Genomic DNA, 19218 nt, shown 5'->3' with positions numbered 1-19218 from the left:
GGGCAGTGTTGGACTGGATTGGGGGTGGGCAGTGTTGGATGGGTTTGTGGGTAGGGGCAGGACCTTGAACAGGGAGCAGACCTAATAGAAAACTCTGAGCCCCAGAGGAAAGGCATTGAACCAATTAACCGAATAAAATCAATTAGCCAAAGAAACCATGCCCATTCAGATAATTGAGTTTCCTCTGTTCATTGTAAACAGTTTTCATATGCTCAAAAAAACCCTACATTGAAGGAATTACTATGAACTTCCATCAGGTGATTAAGACTAGAAACTTCCTGAAGTCTTTAGAATTTCAGTTATTATGTAAGATGAAATATCATACAAACAGGAGGGAGGGAGTAGGAGGAAAGAGCTGGTTAAACTTGAAAGGGTTCAATAAAAGACTTACAAGTTGCCAGGGTTGGAGGGTTTGAGGTATAGGGAACACACTTGGGCTATTTTCCCTGGAGCATCAGAGGCTGAGGGGTGGCTGTAGAGAGGTTTATAAAATCATGACGTGCATGGATAGAGTGACTAGTCAAGGTCTTTTCTCCAGGGTAGAAGAGTCTAAAACTAGAAGGCGTAAGTTTAAGGTAAGAAGGGTAAGATACCAACTTTTTCTGAGGTTGGTACATGAACAGAATGAACTGACAGAGGCTGGTACAGTTACACTATTTGAAAAGGCATCTGGATGGATCTATGAAAAAGGAAGGATTGAGAGGGATATGGGCCAAATGCTGGCAAAGGGACTAAATTAATTTAGGATATCTGGTCAACATGGACAATTTGGACCGAAGGGTCTGTTTCCGTACTGTACATCTTTAGGACTCTATAAATTACCTTTGGCACAATGAATCGATACAGGCAAGCTCCTCCAATGATCAATCCAGATAGTATGAAAGCCAATCCAAGAAGGGTAAATAAACATCTTCCAGTGGAATTTTCTCCTCCAGACACTGCAGCAGCTTCTGGATCCTACATGTACAAAAAGATAAAGTGTTGGCTGCAGTCACTTAAAATTAACTAACTGAGCAATACATTACAAAAATATTTGCATATGGAATAATAAATACTAAGTTTTTACACCACAAATACGATTCCACTTGCTACAACAGAACCTGGTTTGACCAAGTTAAAATAATTCTGGAATCAAGCAGTTCCTAAAAAAAAATTAAGATTGTTATAATCTTAATTATAATCCAAATACTCAGCAGTGTTTAAAAATAAACACTGCCTAATATAGGCACTTTGCAGTTTAATAAACATCAAGTAGCAAAGTTGGAAGCAACTTCAAATGAAAGGTACTTCTACTCACAACCAGACAGTTTACTTTACCATCACCTCAGAAACCATTTCCAAGAAAATAGATGGAAACTACATTAGCAGTAAGTCATACTCATACATGAATTCTCTCTGTCACCTAACATTAACAATTGCTACACAAAAGTACGGTTTAAAAAAAAATACCATCTGGTCCAAATAGCCTAGGTTAGTTTCCAGACAGAAAAAACAAACAGAAAACTATGAAATTGTGCTGGATGAACAAACGACAGACATAAGATTAGCCAGCAGACAGAACACTGGGCATCTGGAAAGGGCTGGGTATCACAACAGCAATGATCAGTTTTTCTTGCTTTTTCCATGTTCTTCACTATAACTTCTCCTATAAGCAGACATTTTTCCCCAACTGATATTTTGCATATACCTAAATAAACTGGAGTCAGCCTTTATGTTCCTTACTGTCTTGCATTCATACTCTTGTTTCGCTTCGGTCATCAATTTCTTCTTGTTCCTATGCTGGGTTCTAAATTGCTCCCAATTGTCAGGCTTACAACTTTTTGTCATACTTGGAGAAAATTCAAACTTCTTTTATTAGACACAGTTAATTCACCCTTCCCTTTAAGTATTTGTCTCTTAAAAGAGTATATAGCTCATGTATATGATTCTTCTGTCAACCACACGCCTTTTTATTTACGGTATTGTTCTAATCCGACAAACATTCACAGTTCCCTTTGTTCTGACTCAAGATCATATTGTTCACACTGAAAAATATCAAACATCACATCCTATTTTGGTTACTATTTCCCAATGCCTGCTTTGCAGCAATGTTATTAATAAATTCTTTCTCATCACAATAATACAAGATTCAAAATGGTGTGATCCTCTATTACTCTTACTATTCCAAAAACACATCTTGTGCACACTTCAAGAATTCACCTTTGACAACATTAGCGATAGTTAAATTTACCAATATGTAAATATGTAACTGCAGTAGTCTACTATTGCTGCATTGTCCATGCTTCATGCATCTCTAAATTATACCATGTCCAACGTACCATTATTGCCTGGTTAACCTAGAAACAACTCCAAAGCACCGTGGCATTAGCTCTGAGGAGCAGTAGGAAGTTGTCCGCATTATGTTGTCCAATATTTATTCCTGGATACTTTCTTTTTAAAATCATATTCTGATCATATTGATTTTTTGAGGAGATTTGTAGCTTAGGTTGAGGTTTTGGATGTAGGTTTGCTCGCTGAGCTGAAAGGTTCATTTCCAGATGTTTCATCACCTTACTAGGTAACATCTTCAGTGGACTTTATGCAAGGCAATGCCAAAACTTCCTGCTTTCTATTTATACGTTTGGGTTTCTTTGGGTTGGTGATGTCATTTCCTTTGGTGAAGTCATTTCCTGTTCCTTTTTTCAGGGGGTGGTAGATGGGGTCTAACTCGATGGGTTTGTTGATTTGGTTCTGGTTGGAATGCCACGCGTCTAGGAATTCTCGTGCAGGTCTTTGTTTGGCTAGTCATAGGATGGATATATTGTCCCAGTCGAAGTGATGTCCTTCCTCATCCGTATGTGAGGATACTAGTGAGAGAGGGTACCATACTTCAAAACAGTTCAAAAATAAAAGAATTTTAAATGTACAAATAACATTGCTGTAGATCTTGTGCTGTGCTGAGTAACCTAAAAGACTCTTTTAGGTTACAGATTTTTAAAAATTAACTATTGTTTTTGCTTATGCAGCCTGTTTTAACAATAGGCTGCACCTGCTTCCTCTATCAAGTACAAGGATGTGGTATTCTTCCACAGCACAGAGACTAACTGACAGGAATTCTATTTAAAAGGCATATAATAATTAAAGTAGAAAACCTATTTGTAGTTAACACACATGTTATATACACCAATGAGACAAAATTCTGCATAGACAAGTTTTGTAAACAAAACTACTACAAAACATCTATTTTTCTGAACTTGTGTGCAATTACCAGTTGCAGGTTAAGCACTAAACTCAGTTTCTAATTCAGCTAAACTGGTAGATCATACCAAACTTTCCAAAGTTCACAACAGTTTGCGCATCTAGACTTGAAATAACCCAAATACACCATTTAACAGTACTACAAAAATTTTCTTGCAATAGGAATAAGATCATAAGACAGAGAGAAAGGAGTACACTTCCCAATTGAAATATTAAACATGGGTTTTGTTGATTTTAGAAGTTTCCAAGTGCCCCAGATACAGCAATATACATCTGCAGATAAGAAACATTAAAAAGATAACCTTAATAGTAACAATCTAAAAGGATATCAGACATAGTCCAAATAGAAAACAATTAAAAGGCTTTAGCAGTGTAGCCCGACTACAAACGTGCAAACTCGAGCAAGCCACTCAGATCATCTTAGCCCCACAGTAAAAAAAACTCAAAACAAAGTTAACTGGGAGAATACAAGGTACAAAATAAAAAGCCCTTGAAATTATTCATGTCTGTTGTAAGTGGAACAATGTTTTTTTTTAAAAACAAAGGGATTCAGAATCTAGAGTGATGTTCAGAGAGTATGTAATACTCGTATATGTAAAATGTTAATGCGTAAGTACAGCGACTACACAGGCAAATGATACATTATTCTGCAATCTTTTCAGTTAGAGTCTAAGAGGAGCAAAATCTTCTGCAATTACATACAGTTTTGGTGAGCCCACACTTGTTGTACTGTGTGCAGTTTTCTCTTTTCCTTAACACAGTAAATCTTTGTGACCTGATTTACAGAATGGAATAATTATCCTATGAGAAGTGACTAAGTGCTTGAGAGGGCTATGAATGTTCAGTTATGGAGCATATTAAAGACAACACATGACAGATTCCTGGACACTAATGGAATCAAAGGTCACTGTGATATCATAATTGAACAGCAATTAATGCAGCATGTTCTGCCATTTAATAAGATTATGATCATGCTTGAGAAACTTACTCGTGCTCCAAGTGAATATTCTAAAGAGTACTTTGAATTCTGAAGACCAGTCCACAAAACATTCGACCACCTACATCAATCTTTATTAATGTAACTTTTATAAGCCTTCAACTGAATAAGTGGAAACAGTTTCAAGTAGAAGGAGATGACAAATCTTCCAGGGAAATATCTTTGAGGACAGTTTCTAGAGTACAAGAATCTTTGGAGTGGATGTGGTAAACCAGAGGTGGAAAGTAAAAAGGTAGAAGTAAGACACTATGGTCCCGGAGGGCCACAGGACTGCTCTAAGAGAGACAACTGGTGGTGAATTCAACTCAGTGTCGCAATGCCTTAGGCAAGGGGCAAGGTTTAGAATGTAGGACTTTCACTGTAACCTTTGCTGGTGTGGGAACTGAACTCATGCTGCCGGCATCGCCGCATCATTAACCAGCCATTTGAGCCATTCAGACCTGCAATGCAAAAATTATTTCAATCTTTACATAGATTGAATGTGTGGAAATTTTCATGCATCTATAGAATTGTTTTTTAATTGGAAGATGTCATTTCTGAGCAAAAACAAAAATAAGCTATAGCAGTAGCATGTTCAGTCCCAAAGCTGACTTTGCCATTCCCTATTATGGTTGATTTGATTGTGGCGTTAAATCTACTTTGCTGTCTGACCCTCAGCTCCCTTATTAATCACAAATCCATCTAACTCAACCATGTATATGCACACTACACTGATCACTAGGAAAGACATTTCCCAACATTAACCACCTTGAGGATGGAATTTCTGCTAGTCTGTCTGTCTTGATTGGGAGACTCCTCATTGTGAAACTGTTGCCTGATTCCTCCCTTCAGACATTGCATTTCCTTTGCATTTATCCTGTTAATCATCCCTCAACCTTCAGTCCCAATAATAAATTGAGGCCCAAACTTTCTTCATCTGATAATTCCTTCATCAGATGAACTTACGCAGTGAACTTCTCTAAATATTTGAACACAAGTTAAGTCTCTCTTTAAGCAAAACCGTACGCTGTACCAAGCTGAATTTATTCTCCAACACACTGCTTAGATCACAGTATTTAAGAAAAGTTTTGAATAGCAATTGGAAATATAACTGGATATTGCAGATTATAAACTGATCTTCCATTTCCATTAAAATCCAACTTAGATCAATGGAAAGAGTCCCATTCTCTCATTGCAACATGATCTGAATTGAGATAATCTGGACAATCAAACTTGGCACAGATGAACCCAGAATACAATACTTGAACTTTCTCGGCAGTAAATTATCAATTTATTTCAGAATAATACAAACAAGATGGAAAATATCATTGTACTTCACCATGGGGAGATATTTTGAAAGTAGAGCGAAATAAAGGAATCTAACCATGTTAATCTGGGCTCAAGTTTTCAAAATTAAGCACTTCATTTTGAACAAGAGCATTTTTGTAAAAATTAACATTTTGCCTAATTAATCCATTCAGAAATGTTAATACACACTTCTGAAGCAGGTGAGACTTGAACCTGGGGTAAATGAGCACATAAGGACTATTGGTGAGGGGTGAGGGGGGGAAAGAGAGAGAGAGAAAGAGGGAAACTGTCTTGTGGTGCAGTGGTAATGTCTGTACCCCAGAACAGGGAGGCCCAGGTTGAAATCCCACCTGCTCTAGAGGTGTGTAATAACATCTCTGAACAGGCTGATCAGAAAAATAGGCGAATAAACACAAACAGTATGTATACATGATCCAGTGATAGTTTTTCTCCCAGAGTCAGGGAGTCTTGGGTTTAATTACACTTGCTCCAGTCACGTACAACAGCTTCCCTGAATGGGTTGACATCAGGAAAGAAAACATTCCTTCCAATTCTGTTGAAGTGAAACATTTGAGGGCCCTTTTGGTACAGATAACATTCATGGCTTGGAGCCAGGTGGCCCAGGTTCAGTGTGTAACAGCATTTCTAATCAAACTGCTGTTCAGACCTATCTATATCAAACACTAAATATAAAATATCTGAACAAGAGTATACTGCAAAACCTGAAACATCCAGACAGAAATACATTTACTTCACTAATTTCACAATTTTAGCAACTAACAATTCTAATCTGACAACAAAGTTGTGTTATCACCAGGAGGACACAAATGCTTTTAAGAACATCATACTTTGGTGCATTGTTATTTGAAGGTAAAGTTGCTATAATCTTACCAAACCATAGGGCTGCTCTTTCATGAGAGGGGGGCAAATAGTGGTGGTTTAACTTGAGGGTCATTATGCCTCAGGCAAAAGATGGGGTTGACAAAGAGAAAAGCATTAGTTACACAATTCACATTAATTTGTAAGTTCAAGGTAGCTTTGCATTTTCAGATCTTCATAAAGAAAACTATTCAGTCAAAAACAAAACTGCCTTCTTCCCAGGAATTATTCAAACATTTTAAGAGTGAGAGCGAGTGAGATGAATGAGAGAGAAAACATATTTTCAGGTCAAGTTAACATAGTTTCCAAAACAATGACATTAAAATACAACATTTAAATTCTGCTGAGTGTAGAATGAAGGATACTTTGTTAAATTAGATTAATTCACGAATCAAGACAATAAATTGCATCCATGCCAAAAAGGCCACAGATCTGCTACTGAAATCCACAAATTAATGAATTGAGACATTATATAAAGACTTCATCTTTTATTTTTCTGTATTTTGATTGTGGATCAGAAAACCCAAAGATTGTTGAAGAATTGCTGCACTGTTTAAAAGCAAATAACTGACATACTATAAGTACCATTTATGCAGATGCTTGTTAATGTAGTCAAGGAAGCCTGATTTGTTGATGAGCTGGAGTCAAATGTTAAGGGAACTTTGGCAGACAACAAATAGCTGACTGGCCTATGGAATTGTGACCAGTTATCAATAACAAAGGCTTTCTACCTCCCAGAAACTGAGGGACAAACTCCCAGGCAGCTGAACAGCTTTGATGTGTGAATGCTAAAGAGAAGCAGTAGGATTTCGGCAAATGCAGAAGCTATTTCTTTTTATTGCAATAAAAAGGTTCTCAAGCCTTAAGGTAATGAGTTTATTGCCCCTTTCCAATTGCTATAAGCTATGACTTTTAATTGATAAGTCATAGACCTTTATAAGTGGATCCATTCACCCTGCCTCCTGCAAACAAATGAAACTTTCTGATCAGCATATCATCTTGGCTAATGCTGTGGATAGAGACGATTGAAATACCTACCTAGTCTTGCCCTTTGCATACAGCACCCATTTTTTTGTGTCTGTAGTTTTGAGATTTTACAAGGGTTGAAAATGTGTTGCTGGAAATGTGCAGCAGGTCAGGCAGCATCCAAGGAACAGGAGAATCGACGTTTCGGGCATAAGCCCTTCTTCAGGAATGAGGAAAGTGTGTCCAGCAGGCTAAGATAAAAGGTAGGGAGGAGGGACTTGGGGGAGGGGCATTGGAGATGCGATAGGTGGAAGGAGGCCAGAGTGGGGTGGGGGCAGAGGGGTCAGGAAGAAGATTGCAGGTTAGGAAGGCGGTGCTGAGTTCGAGGGATTTGACTGAGACAAGGTGGGGAGAGGGGAAGTGAGGAAACTGGAGAAATCTGAGTTCATCCCTTGTGGTTGGAGGGTTCCCAGGCGGAAAATGAGGCATTCTTCCTCCAACCGTCGTGTTGTTATGGTCTGGCGATGGAGGAGTCCAAGGACCATGGACTCCTCCATCGCTAGACCATAACAACATGACGGTTGGAGGAAGAGCGCCTCATCTTCCGCCTAAAACAGATGCATTGAAAAATAATTAACAGATTTGTTGGGTGGAAATTTTTAATCTGCATTAACCATACTATCTTATTTCCTAACTCTTTCTAAACATTATGCTGCTCACAATTGCTTCTGACGTTATTACTCTGCAACATAGCTGTTAAAATGCTGTATACAGGTTTCATCTACAGCTGCTACAATAAAAATGACAATATCTCGATGAGAATTCACCACTACTAGGTATTTATTAGCAGGTGAACATTCACAAAATTCGATCACCCCAAAATATTGTGCCCAATTATCATGAATTTATTATTTTAACTTAATGCTAACTAAAAACTGATATTATGGAATGCCGTTCTTAAAAGCACAGTGGATGTACCAATTGAACTGCAGCGACTCAACCAAGCGGCTCACCACCACCTCAAGAACAATTATGGATGAGCAACAAATAGCAGCTTTAGCAGTGGTGCCAACATCTAAATATCTAAAATAAATGCAAGTTAATGTTAGTCAATATTGGAAGAAACTGTTCTACTCCAGCTTTCATCGTCCCATTTCTTTGAATTCAAGTGTATTATTAAAGGAACCTTTTGAGAGAGCAAACAGTTTTTAGGTTAATGCTGATCTCTAAGAAAGTAATAGCTGAGCATATACAAAAATTCAAAACTCAGCAAGAGTCAAGCATAGCTTTGTGAAAGGAAAATCACATTTCTCCAGATTAGTGGAGCTCTTGAAGGAAGTAACAGGTGTTGTGGTTAAGAGGAGACCGTACACATGTACTTGGATTTTTAGACAGCGTTTGACAAGGTGTCACATAAAAGGATAGCAAATAGTATACGCACATTATGAAGGGGTAAAAGCTAGCATGGTTGGGTGGTTACCTGGTTGGCAGTAAACAGCATACATAAGCAGGTCTTTTTCTAACTGGTAGAATATGATGAGTGGGATCGCTCAGAGGTTTGTGCTAGGACCTAAACTTTTTACAATTGATATCAATGGCCTAGATGAAGAGACTGGAGCTAAGTTTGTTGACACAAAGATAGGTAGGAGTATGTGTATGAACGAGGTGGCACGGTGGCTCAGTGATTAGCACTGTTGCCTCATAGCGTCAGGGACCAGAGTTCAATTCCCGCGTCTGGCGACAATCTGTGTGGAGTTGCACATTCTTCCCATTTCTGCGTGGGTTTCCTCCGGGTGCTCCGTTTTCCTATCATAAGATGTGCAGGTTCAGCGAACTGGCCATGTTAAATTGCCCATAGTGTTAGGTGCATGAGTCAGGGGTAAATATAGGGTAGGAGAATGGGGCCAGGTCATTGTGGACTTATTGGGCCAAATGGCCTAACTGTAAGTAATCTAATCCAATAATATGAAGTGGACATAACAAGGATGCAGACAGATAGGAGAGCATTCAGACAAAGAGCTGAGAGTATCATTGTGAAATTATTCTCATTGACAGGTAGAATAAGAAAGCAGATTATTATCTAACTACAGAATGACTGCAGAATTCTGAAGTTCATGGAGATCTTGGTATCAGATTAGGGGCCTGAAGCATAGAAAAATGCCAACTGGCCTGAGTGCATATCGGTCAAATACAAATCAAATATTCTAATCCCATTTTCCATCATTTGGTCATAAGCCTTATTTGCCTCAGCATCTCAAGTGCATACCTAAATATTCTTTAATGTTAGAGAGTTTTGGCCTTTACCATCCTTACAGGCAGTGAATTCCAGATTTCCACCACACTCTGGGTTAAAAGCTTTTCCTCATATCCCTGCTAAATCTTAACCGAGAATCTACATCCTCAGGTCGTTGATCCTTCCTGTCTATCTTATCTATTCGCCCATATAAATTTTATACATCTCAATCAAGCTCCCCCTCAGTCTCCTCTGCTCCATGGTAAAGGACCCTTACTTTAACGACCTCTCTTCAGCACAGCCAATATGCTAGTAAATCTCCTCTGCATCCTCTACAAGGCAATGACATCCCTCCTCTACTGTGGATTTCAGAACTGTACAGTGTTCTATGCATTTGTCACAGGTTAATATGCAGATACATCAAGCAATTAAAGTAGCTTTCAGATCTTTATTAGAGAGGAACTGAACATAAAATGAAAAATGTTATGCTTCAATTGTATACAGTATTGAAAAGCTCACTCCTCAAAACTTAAGGGCAATTCATCATTTAAGGGAAGATCAAATGCATTGGAAACATTTTAGGAGATTTACAAGCTAGGTAACCAGTAAGCTACTTTATGAAGATTGGATATACTGGGCTTATATTCACTGGAGTTTTAAAAAAGTATGTGGCTTGACTGAAAAATAAAATTCTGAACAGTCTTAACAAGGTGAACGTGGAAATGATGTATCTTCTGATGAATAGTACATAACTTGGGGGCGCTGTTTTAAAATTTAGGGGGTGGTTGGTTTTGGAAAGCTGAAATTTGAGGGCTGCGCAACTTTTGAACTTCATGCGTTAGAAGGTAAAATCTTTGAACATTTTGAATTTGGTGGTAGATTAATTCCCTTGCCTAACAAAAAATTTAGGTTATGGGAGTGTATTGGAACATGGAATTCAAACATAAAGATAAGATCTGTCATAAATGTCAGAGCAGGTTCAAGACGACAAATACTCTACTTCTGCTCCTAATGCGTATATTTGTATATTGATAACATTTGTTCTAGCTGATGACTATTCCTATACTATGAAGAAAAAAAATGCTACAAGAATAGATTTTGCTCATCAAATCAAAACTGTAACATTGCATCACATGCTCATTTCTAGTGCAGGGTAATTAGAAAAACAGGAAGCTGCGTATAGTTTCAGAGTCTTACTAAAATTGCTTCATCTCTTGAAACAATTTGTATACACAGGTTATTTGGAAAACCAAAAGTGATAACATGCATTTTAGGCATCTTACCAGAATTTGCATCATAATTACACCCCACTGGAATTAATTCTACTATTGAATCAATTCCCTTACTACCCAATTTAATTAATTTACACTGTGGGCTAATCTTCCTTTGAGAAATAATAAAATTCAGTCTAGAAGTGAAGAAGGAAAAGATACAAAACTGTATTCAATATTGACCAATTATACTTGATGAAGGAGCACCATTCTAAAAGCTCTTACTTCCAAATAAACCTGTTGGACTATAACCTGGTCTTGTGATTTTTAACTTTGTCCACCCCAGTCCAGCACCAATATCTCCACACCATTATTCTAGCTAGACATACATCTCAAAATTAAATATGTTATTTACCGTGAGGCATTAAAACAATAGGTTGCGTGGAGTTTCTCCATCAAAATGAGTGTGACAAAACAATATGGAAAATAAGTCACATTCAACAATTATTTTCACCAGTGTGCTCTTAATACAATTATACAATTGAGTATTCATGCAAATTTCACAATGAATTTTCTAAAAACAATCAAAATACACTAACATTGTGACTTAAGAGCTAACTCGAACAATAGCTTTATAAGAAAGCTGTTGTTGTCTTATTAATTATAGCCCAATTAATTAATGCTGTAAGACTAATTCTAGTATGTGGGTGTCAAAGCTGATCCTGTTCATTAAAAAGTAGTTATTTAGATAAGCATTCACATAATAAAACATGCTTCACATTAAATTTAAAGCTGGAATAAGATTATATGATGTAAACTATAGAAAGTAGAACATATATGTCAACAGGAGCACTGACAAGAGTTCCACAGATGCATTAACATAATAACATATTTCAACATCTGTTAGAAATTCTTGAAATGTGTAAAGCCAAAGATTTATGTAATTAATTTGAGGGACAGGAGAGGTCTTCTTAATCACTTTTGAGAGCAAATTACTTTATTGGAAATAAAGTGAACAAAGTTTTTATTGTAAATACTTCTAGAGTTAAGTGTGGAGAAACTCACCAGGTCAGTTTCTCTCTCCACAGGGATTACCAGAGTTAGTGTTGCAATTCAAAATGAGTCTTTGCTGAAACTGACCCCAAGAGCAGTTATGTTGGACTTGAAATATTAACTAATATTTGCTCCACAAATGTTTCCAGACCAACTATACCTGGCCAGCACTGTTTTATTTCAGATTTCCAGAATCCACAGTATTTAGCCTTCAGAGCCATAGAGATGTACAGCACGGAAACAGATCCTTCAGTTCAACTCATCCATGCTGACCAGATATCCCAACGCAATCTCATTCCACCCAGCCCATATCCCTCTAAACCCTTCCTAATCATATACCCATCCTGATGCTTTTTAAATGGTGCAATCATACCAGCCTCCACCACTTCCTCCAGCAGTCCATATCACATACACACCAGCCTCGGAGTGAAAAAGTTGCCCTTAGGTCTTAGTCTGGAAACATTTGGTTGGCATCTAATTTTATTTGCAGTAGTTTTAAAAGTAACAGTTAATGCAAATAACAAACAAATAATTTTTATAAAAGATTCTTATACACTCCAGTAGGGACGCCATCAGAAACATTATTCAAAGCGTTCTATCGCACCTATCCAGCAGTACTGTCCTAAGATACCACAAAATTAATCTTAATGGCTTTGAATCGCTGGGGTGCAACTGTTCTGATCACCCAGAGATTGTATGGCTATGGGTTTGATTGTTCTGGGTAATAAACATTGAGATTTTATTACCCAGAACAATCAAACCCATAGCCATAATGTTTACAGAGTAGTTGTTGACATTGAAAAGCGGCTGGGAACTCGGCAGATAGACGGTGAACGCCACTGGCACTGGGCAGCAGAGGAAACCCCCCACAACATCGGAAGCTGGAAGCTGTCCTTCCCATTCTGGGGAGAGGGAGTTGAATAAATTCGTGGGCAGTTAGTTACAGCCACGAACGTTGTTCTCTCCATCACAGACACACACACACACACAGACCAGCTGCTGGAGGACAGGACGAAAGCCCAACGACAAATCGTGAGAAAAGGAACAGCAGTACACTCGACGGATACCTCCAGCAATTCTCAGCGCCGGGGAGAAAGAACCGGCTGAAGCAGCTTCACGCCACAGGGTCGGGAGCTCGGCTCGGAGCCGGCGGATGCGCCACATCCCGGGGAGCCTCTTTCCGTCACCCTACCCTTCCTTCCCCGCGCTTCGCCAGCCCGTGCTTACCGGCTCAGGCACCAGGAGAGCCCCTTTGCCATCCTTCTGGGCGACGGGTGAGTTGAAGCCAATCTTGACCATATCTGCAGGCGGTCGGTTGAGCGAGCGAGCGAGCTGAAAGCGAACAGTGACCGCAGTGGCTCCAAGTCTGGGCCGCTGTGACGCACTCACTCTAACGGACGCTCCAAAACCCGAGCCGCTGCGCAGACTCACTGACCAGCGGGAGCCGCCGCGCAGACTCAGAGCCCCTCTCGCGCTCCGAAACGCACGCTCTGACGTAGGTCGCGCACCGCCGCGCAGACTCGCTGACTTCCCCTCGCCGATTCTCCGAACCGAAAGGTGAAAGGTCACAGTCCGAACCTTGTTTAAAATGGTCGTCGAGTGAAGGAAATGCTAATGATCTTTGACCGTCGGAGTCGCAGATACCCTTGGGGTGAGCGAGAAACACGTCATCTGTTTTCATGTGGTGTCACTCTCTTAAAAAAAACAAACACGCCCTTGTGTGATGGGAAAGGCGATCCACCCTTTTTAATTATAAATCCCACGCAAAACACATCCCTGATGTTGACAGTCTGCTCTCTCCACCCCCCCCCCACCCCAACTGTAATTTATACACGTGATGTCTCCGATCATAAAACCCTTTATCAAATCTCACATGTCTCAAAATGGGCTTATTTAGACAAACAATAAGCATAGCTAAAGCTGGTCTGTTTTATCTTTTTTTGTCGTAACTTGCCTTCTGGATGAGCTGTCTTCTGCTGAGGGAGTGTTCATTCGTAAAATTGTTGCTTATGAAGCTAAATCGTAATTGTAGGCATTATTCAATGCTGTGATTCAAAATATAACAGGGTGCAGTCAGTTTTGGTGTTAACCAAATATTTCAGACAATCACACGTTATAACACCTTGTTTTTCCAGACGTAACATTATGGAAGTAGACCTCTCTGCGAAACTAGACCTCTCTGCGAAACTAGAGATACTAGTATTTCACAATCAAACCTTCAGCGCAATTCATTGCACTTCTGATACTCAGTTTTTTTAAAAAAAAATCACATTTCCTGTAGACCAAATTTATGAAGTTACAGCCTGCTAACTTGTCAGCATTTTTTTTAAAAGCTGAAGTGAGAGCTTTTTCAGCAACAAATCTAATCATTTGGATTTTCAAATCAAAGATTATTGAAACTTGGGATTGATGAGATGTTTCTTTCTCCCAATTGTTAGTTGTGCACCATTTTGGAGCGCAAATATTAATGCAAAGCACAGCAGGCCCTCACTTTCACATACCTCTTTTAAAGCTATTTTGATTTATGTCATTTTCTTAATGAAGCTGGTATTTCTGTTTAGCATTGTAGAATCATATTCATACTGTTTTGAACTGGGTATGATGTAGGGTCACATGTCATGATCAGTTCCACTCCTCTCCTGCTTATGTCCCTCACTCTTCCACCTACTGTCTCTCCAGCTGGTCTCATGCTCTTCTATCCCTTTATGTTATTTAAATATGTGTACATATCTTCCCAGGCAATCTTTCAGATTTGATGATAACATGTTTGATGGGTTCAAAGGTGGCTAAGTCTAAAGTATGATCTGCAGACTCTGCCACATGGAGTGCAGGAGGCAGTTGGTTGGATTTGTAGAATACTGGGAGCTTTGTGAGCGTTCTCTAACCTGAGTCTTTGCCACAGTTTGTTCCTTGTGACATCTCTTGATGTGTTTGATGTCTTCTTTAATTTACATTCTTTATTGTGAGTGGTCACAAGCCACCTGTATGAGTTGACAAGGATGTTGACTTCTTTAGAGTGTTTTGAGGACATTCATGAAGTGTTTTTCCATTCCTCCTGGGAATCTTCTGTCACAATGGAGTTCCAGGTGGAATAGCCACTTCAAGAGCCTGGCATATGGCATATGAACTTGTTCTGGTCAGTTGAGTTGGATTTGAGGGATTAACATATTGAAGCTGGAAAAAAACTGACTTAGGAGAGGACTGCTGTTTGGCTGCCTTTTTGACACCAGATTTGAAAGGTGTTGTGGAAGTACCACTAGTGATATTTCTCTAGTCTTTTAAGATCTCTGTTGTGTAAGTATCCAAAGTGTAGGAACACTGAAACCACTGCCTAGTAAACTACAACCTTAGTTCCAGGTATGAGATCTTGGTCTTATTAGTTTCCTCAGTTGGCTGAAGGCCTATCTGGCACATTGAAGGCAATGTTCCTTTTCTTTATTTTATTCCTCTCACTAATTATCATGGCTTAATGTCACAGAAATTAAAATCCAGTAGGGTGTCATACACCTCACATGGGCATAATCAGCCAATTGACACCAAACCATGCAAGAAGCTGTTGGGACATGGAAGAAATTTGGTGCTTGGGTAGGTTTCAGAAGGGTCTTATAGGATGAAAGAAGAATGGAGAGATTTAAGAAGGGAGTTCCAAAACTTTAGCATCCAGACAGCTAAAGATAGAACAAAGACACAACGAACTCCAGAGATTTAAGAATACTTAAGAAATTAGAATAGGAGAAGTGTAGGCACGGGGAAGAAGTTGTAGAAACAGCCAGGAAGTGAAAACTTGAAGCAATTAAAAACAAAGATGAAAATGTTAAAGTTAAAAATGAATATAGGTGTACACTACTTGTGCATTTTAGACTGAGCAATTGAGACTTTGAGCTTAAGTTTGTGAAGCAGGAAATTAGCTATGAGGGTATTTGAATAGTAAAATCAAGAGGCAATAGATTTCTGCCACATTTCTGTTAAAGTTACAGTGATCTAGCAGCAGAATATTTGTGGGAATTCATTTCCACAGTGTCTGTATGTGTTCAAAGTGAGTTTGTTATTCAGACATTCAGGCAATTAAACCAATTTTTTTTGAGTGGTAAAGATTTAAGCTTGAGCCAAATTTATGGTCTAGATAATATCTCAAATCAAACTCCTTGGAAGAAAAACTGGGCTTGATAGCACCTGTATTTTGAATCCCACAATGACATTTGGGACTGATGTAGTGTTTACTGCATACATGCACCTTTTGTTAAGTATCACACCAGACTCCATGTTAGTGAAGGCAGTAATGTTGCTTGGAAGTATGGATAGCTGGTAGATTTTGATGTTAGTTTGTACGCAACATTGATTTGACACAAGCATTGTCATTTTGAAGCTTCATGTCTCACAGCAGTTCTGCAGCAGGAAAGATCACCATCTGAAGGCACTATTAATGACTTACAGGTTGTTGCTAGTTGACTGCTTCAGCAGTTCTGTAAGTGGTACTTTCCACTGTTGTTTAAAGTTATAAATGTTTAGAGGAAGTGGTGTAACAGAAGCTAAAGTTCCTTTTGCTGATTGCAAGGTTTCTGCTAATGTTGGCTGCTCACGGACATTACTGGCCTAATTAGACTTTGTATTGACATTGAGCGTGACTGGAAGAATGAACATGGTTCCTAAATCTGTTATCCAATTAGGGAGGAGGTGAGGACGGGACATTGGAGAACACAGAAACATCTAAGCAATTCATCCACCTGATCTTTGAGAATCACCAGCCCAATGTAGACTTATTGTTTCTCAGAACCCATCAAATTGGAGCAGGAGCAAATCAACTTTGATCCTGTGACTCCCCTCCTATTTCTCATCTACATGCCATCTGAAAATCCTATCATTTCTGCATACACAAATGATGTTCTGTTCTATGCCTCTCAGCCCCTCTAACATCATATGTTATCAGTTTATCTGTCTTACTTCAAGTAATGGACAAACAGGAACTTCTTCCAATTAAAAATTGGGAAAACAGCAGATATTATCAATGGCTTCTGCTTCAAACTCTGCCTACGTGAACCTGATTTCATTCTCTCTGATAGTTGTCTCAGGTTGATGTAGACTGTTTGCAACTTCAGGGTCATATGATTTGAGACTGCTTGTGTCCAACTTCTTAACGTCACTTAACCTCAGCTTACTTTGTTTATTCTTCTGTTGAGACCTCTGTTCCTTTGTTACTTCAATATTTGATTATTTGAGCGCACCTCCAACATTCCACCTTCTGTAAAACTGAGGTCATCCAAGATGGGATGTTCTGCCTCTCACAACTCTGCAAGGGCTAGAAGTACAATCCTGACACTTTATCAGGGTTTTGCCCCTGCAAATAGCTGGACACCATTGTAATTGTTTTACTATACAGCTCTTCTGGCAGATTATTAGCAGACATGGCTGTTGCTGTCATCCAGAGGAACCTTGGGCAGCAGTCTTGATGGAAATGTCTGACTAAACATATCATTGTATTTTGCTGGAAATGCACCCATTACAGAATGTAATGCTCTCAATTGCACTACTTGAAAGGCAGCATACCAGGTGAACATAGTGGAGCCACCAATCATATTTGCCATTTCCTGCCTATTGTACTTGGCAACAACCATGAGGAACTGTGTTTCAAACTGCGAGTGAGGCATTGGCCATGAGGGCAGTGCATCTATTATATGGCTTAGCATTGATATATTTGAAAAACCTGGCCAATCTGATTATGTCCTAAAACTTGGCAGTATTTCTTGTAAGCTTGCTGTAGTAACCATGCCATATAAGTGCCAGGAAATTGCCACCTCCAACAAGACAAAATCTAACAAATATTCCTTGACATTCAATTGCATTACCATCACTGAATACCCACAATCAACGTCTGGAGAACATGATCCATTGACCAGAATTTGAGCTAGATCAGCAATATACGTACTGTGGCTACAACAGTAGTTCAGGGACAAAATGTGAGAGGCAGGTTTTTTATGCAGAGGGCATTAAGTGCCTGGAATATGTTGCCTCAGGAAGTGATAGAAGCACATACAATAGCAACATTTAAACATCATTTTAACTGATAGATGAATAGAAATGGAATTGAGGGAAATGGACTGTGATGAGGCAAAAGCAGAAAGGTATTGTATGTCAGTGCAGGCTTGGTGGGCCAAAGGTCCTGATTCTGTGCTGTACTGTTATTTGGTCTTTAGGAATTCTGCAGCGAGTAACTCAGCTCCTGACTCGTAAAAGCCAGTCAGCCATCTATCAGGCATATGTTAGAAATGTGATGGAATACTCTCCGTTTACCTGACTGGGTGTGGCCCCAATAACACACAAGAGATTTGCCAATACCATGACCACAACACTTAGAAGAAGCAGCAGATACATGAGAACACCAGCATCTGCAAGTTCCATTCCAGTCCACTCACCATCCTGGTTTGGAAATATATTGATGTTTCTTTAGTGTTGTTGGATCAAAATCCTGGAACTCCCTTCATTCCTAATAACATTGTTGATCTACTGAAACCAGTTCAAGAAGGTGGCTCACTATCACTTTGTCAATGAAAAATAAAAGTGGACAATAAATACTGGGCCAGCCAGTAATGCTGACATCCCACGTATAGATATAAAATAGTAGCACACCACTGAGAAACACCTCCAAGCTTTTTACGTGCAATGATTAACTCTTGAAGTGCAATGATAAGGCTTCTCAACACTGAGCACATTCAATAACATTATCATTGATGATTCCCTGAGCATTAATGTCCTTGGGGTTACCATTAAGCAGAATCTAATTCCATTTCCCACCCATAAATCATTGCAACAAAGAGCAAGTCAGAGGCTGGTAATTCTGCAATATGTAACTCACTTCCTGAATCCACAAAACATGTTCAGTAAGCTCAAGTCAGGAGTGTGATGAAATACTTGCCACTGACCTGGATGAGTGCTTCTCCAACACTAATGAAGAATGAATTATGATTTATTATCATTTGTACTCTACAATGAACCACCCAGTAAAATAGAGTGAAATGCTTCAACTGTCACCACAATCCAGCACCATTTTGAATAGTTTAAGAATAAAAAGATATAGCTGAAAGAGAGTTCCGACGCATCCGTCATGAGTCCTGAGCTGGCTGACCAATGCCACTTGCACCGAACCCACCAATGTCAGAGTCACCACACTTTATGCAATACCTCTTCATCGCTGGGTCCACCTCGCTAACAGGCGCCAATGCCAGGCTAGACCCACATTCGTGCCATAAGCAAGAGCACCCAGCTCTGGGACTACCACAACCAGGAACTGCCACACCCTCGCCAATAACCAGGACACCTGACTCCGGGCCTACCACAGCCAGAGTCACATATAATCAGGA

At 39.3% G+C, this 19218-nt stretch overlaps 1 protein-coding gene across 1 annotated transcript in view; it reads right to left on the bottom strand.

Moving 5' to 3' along the window:
- Window positions 1-18259, bottom strand: part of LOC132820059 (integral membrane protein 2A-like) — a 31823-nt gene extending 13564 nt beyond the window's left edge. The window contains exons 1-3 of the mRNA XM_060831978.1: window positions 18152-18259; window positions 13091-13474; window positions 823-957 (exon numbers count right to left, since the gene is read on the bottom strand). Of these exons, the coding sequence (XP_060687961.1) occupies window positions 823-957; window positions 13091-13474; window positions 18152-18259 (627 nt within the window). The remainder of the gene's footprint in view (window positions 1-822; window positions 958-13090; window positions 13475-18151) is intronic.
- Between the last annotated feature and the right edge of the window lie 959 nt (window positions 18260-19218).

This window comes from Hemiscyllium ocellatum, chromosome 11, assembly GCF_020745735.1.
Source record: "Hemiscyllium ocellatum isolate sHemOce1 chromosome 11, sHemOce1.pat.X.cur, whole genome shotgun sequence".
Classification (NCBI taxonomy): Eukaryota; Metazoa; Chordata; class Chondrichthyes; order Orectolobiformes; family Hemiscylliidae; genus Hemiscyllium; species Hemiscyllium ocellatum.
Note: the sequence above shows the minus strand (reverse complement) of the source record. Positions and strands in the feature narration are given on the sequence as shown.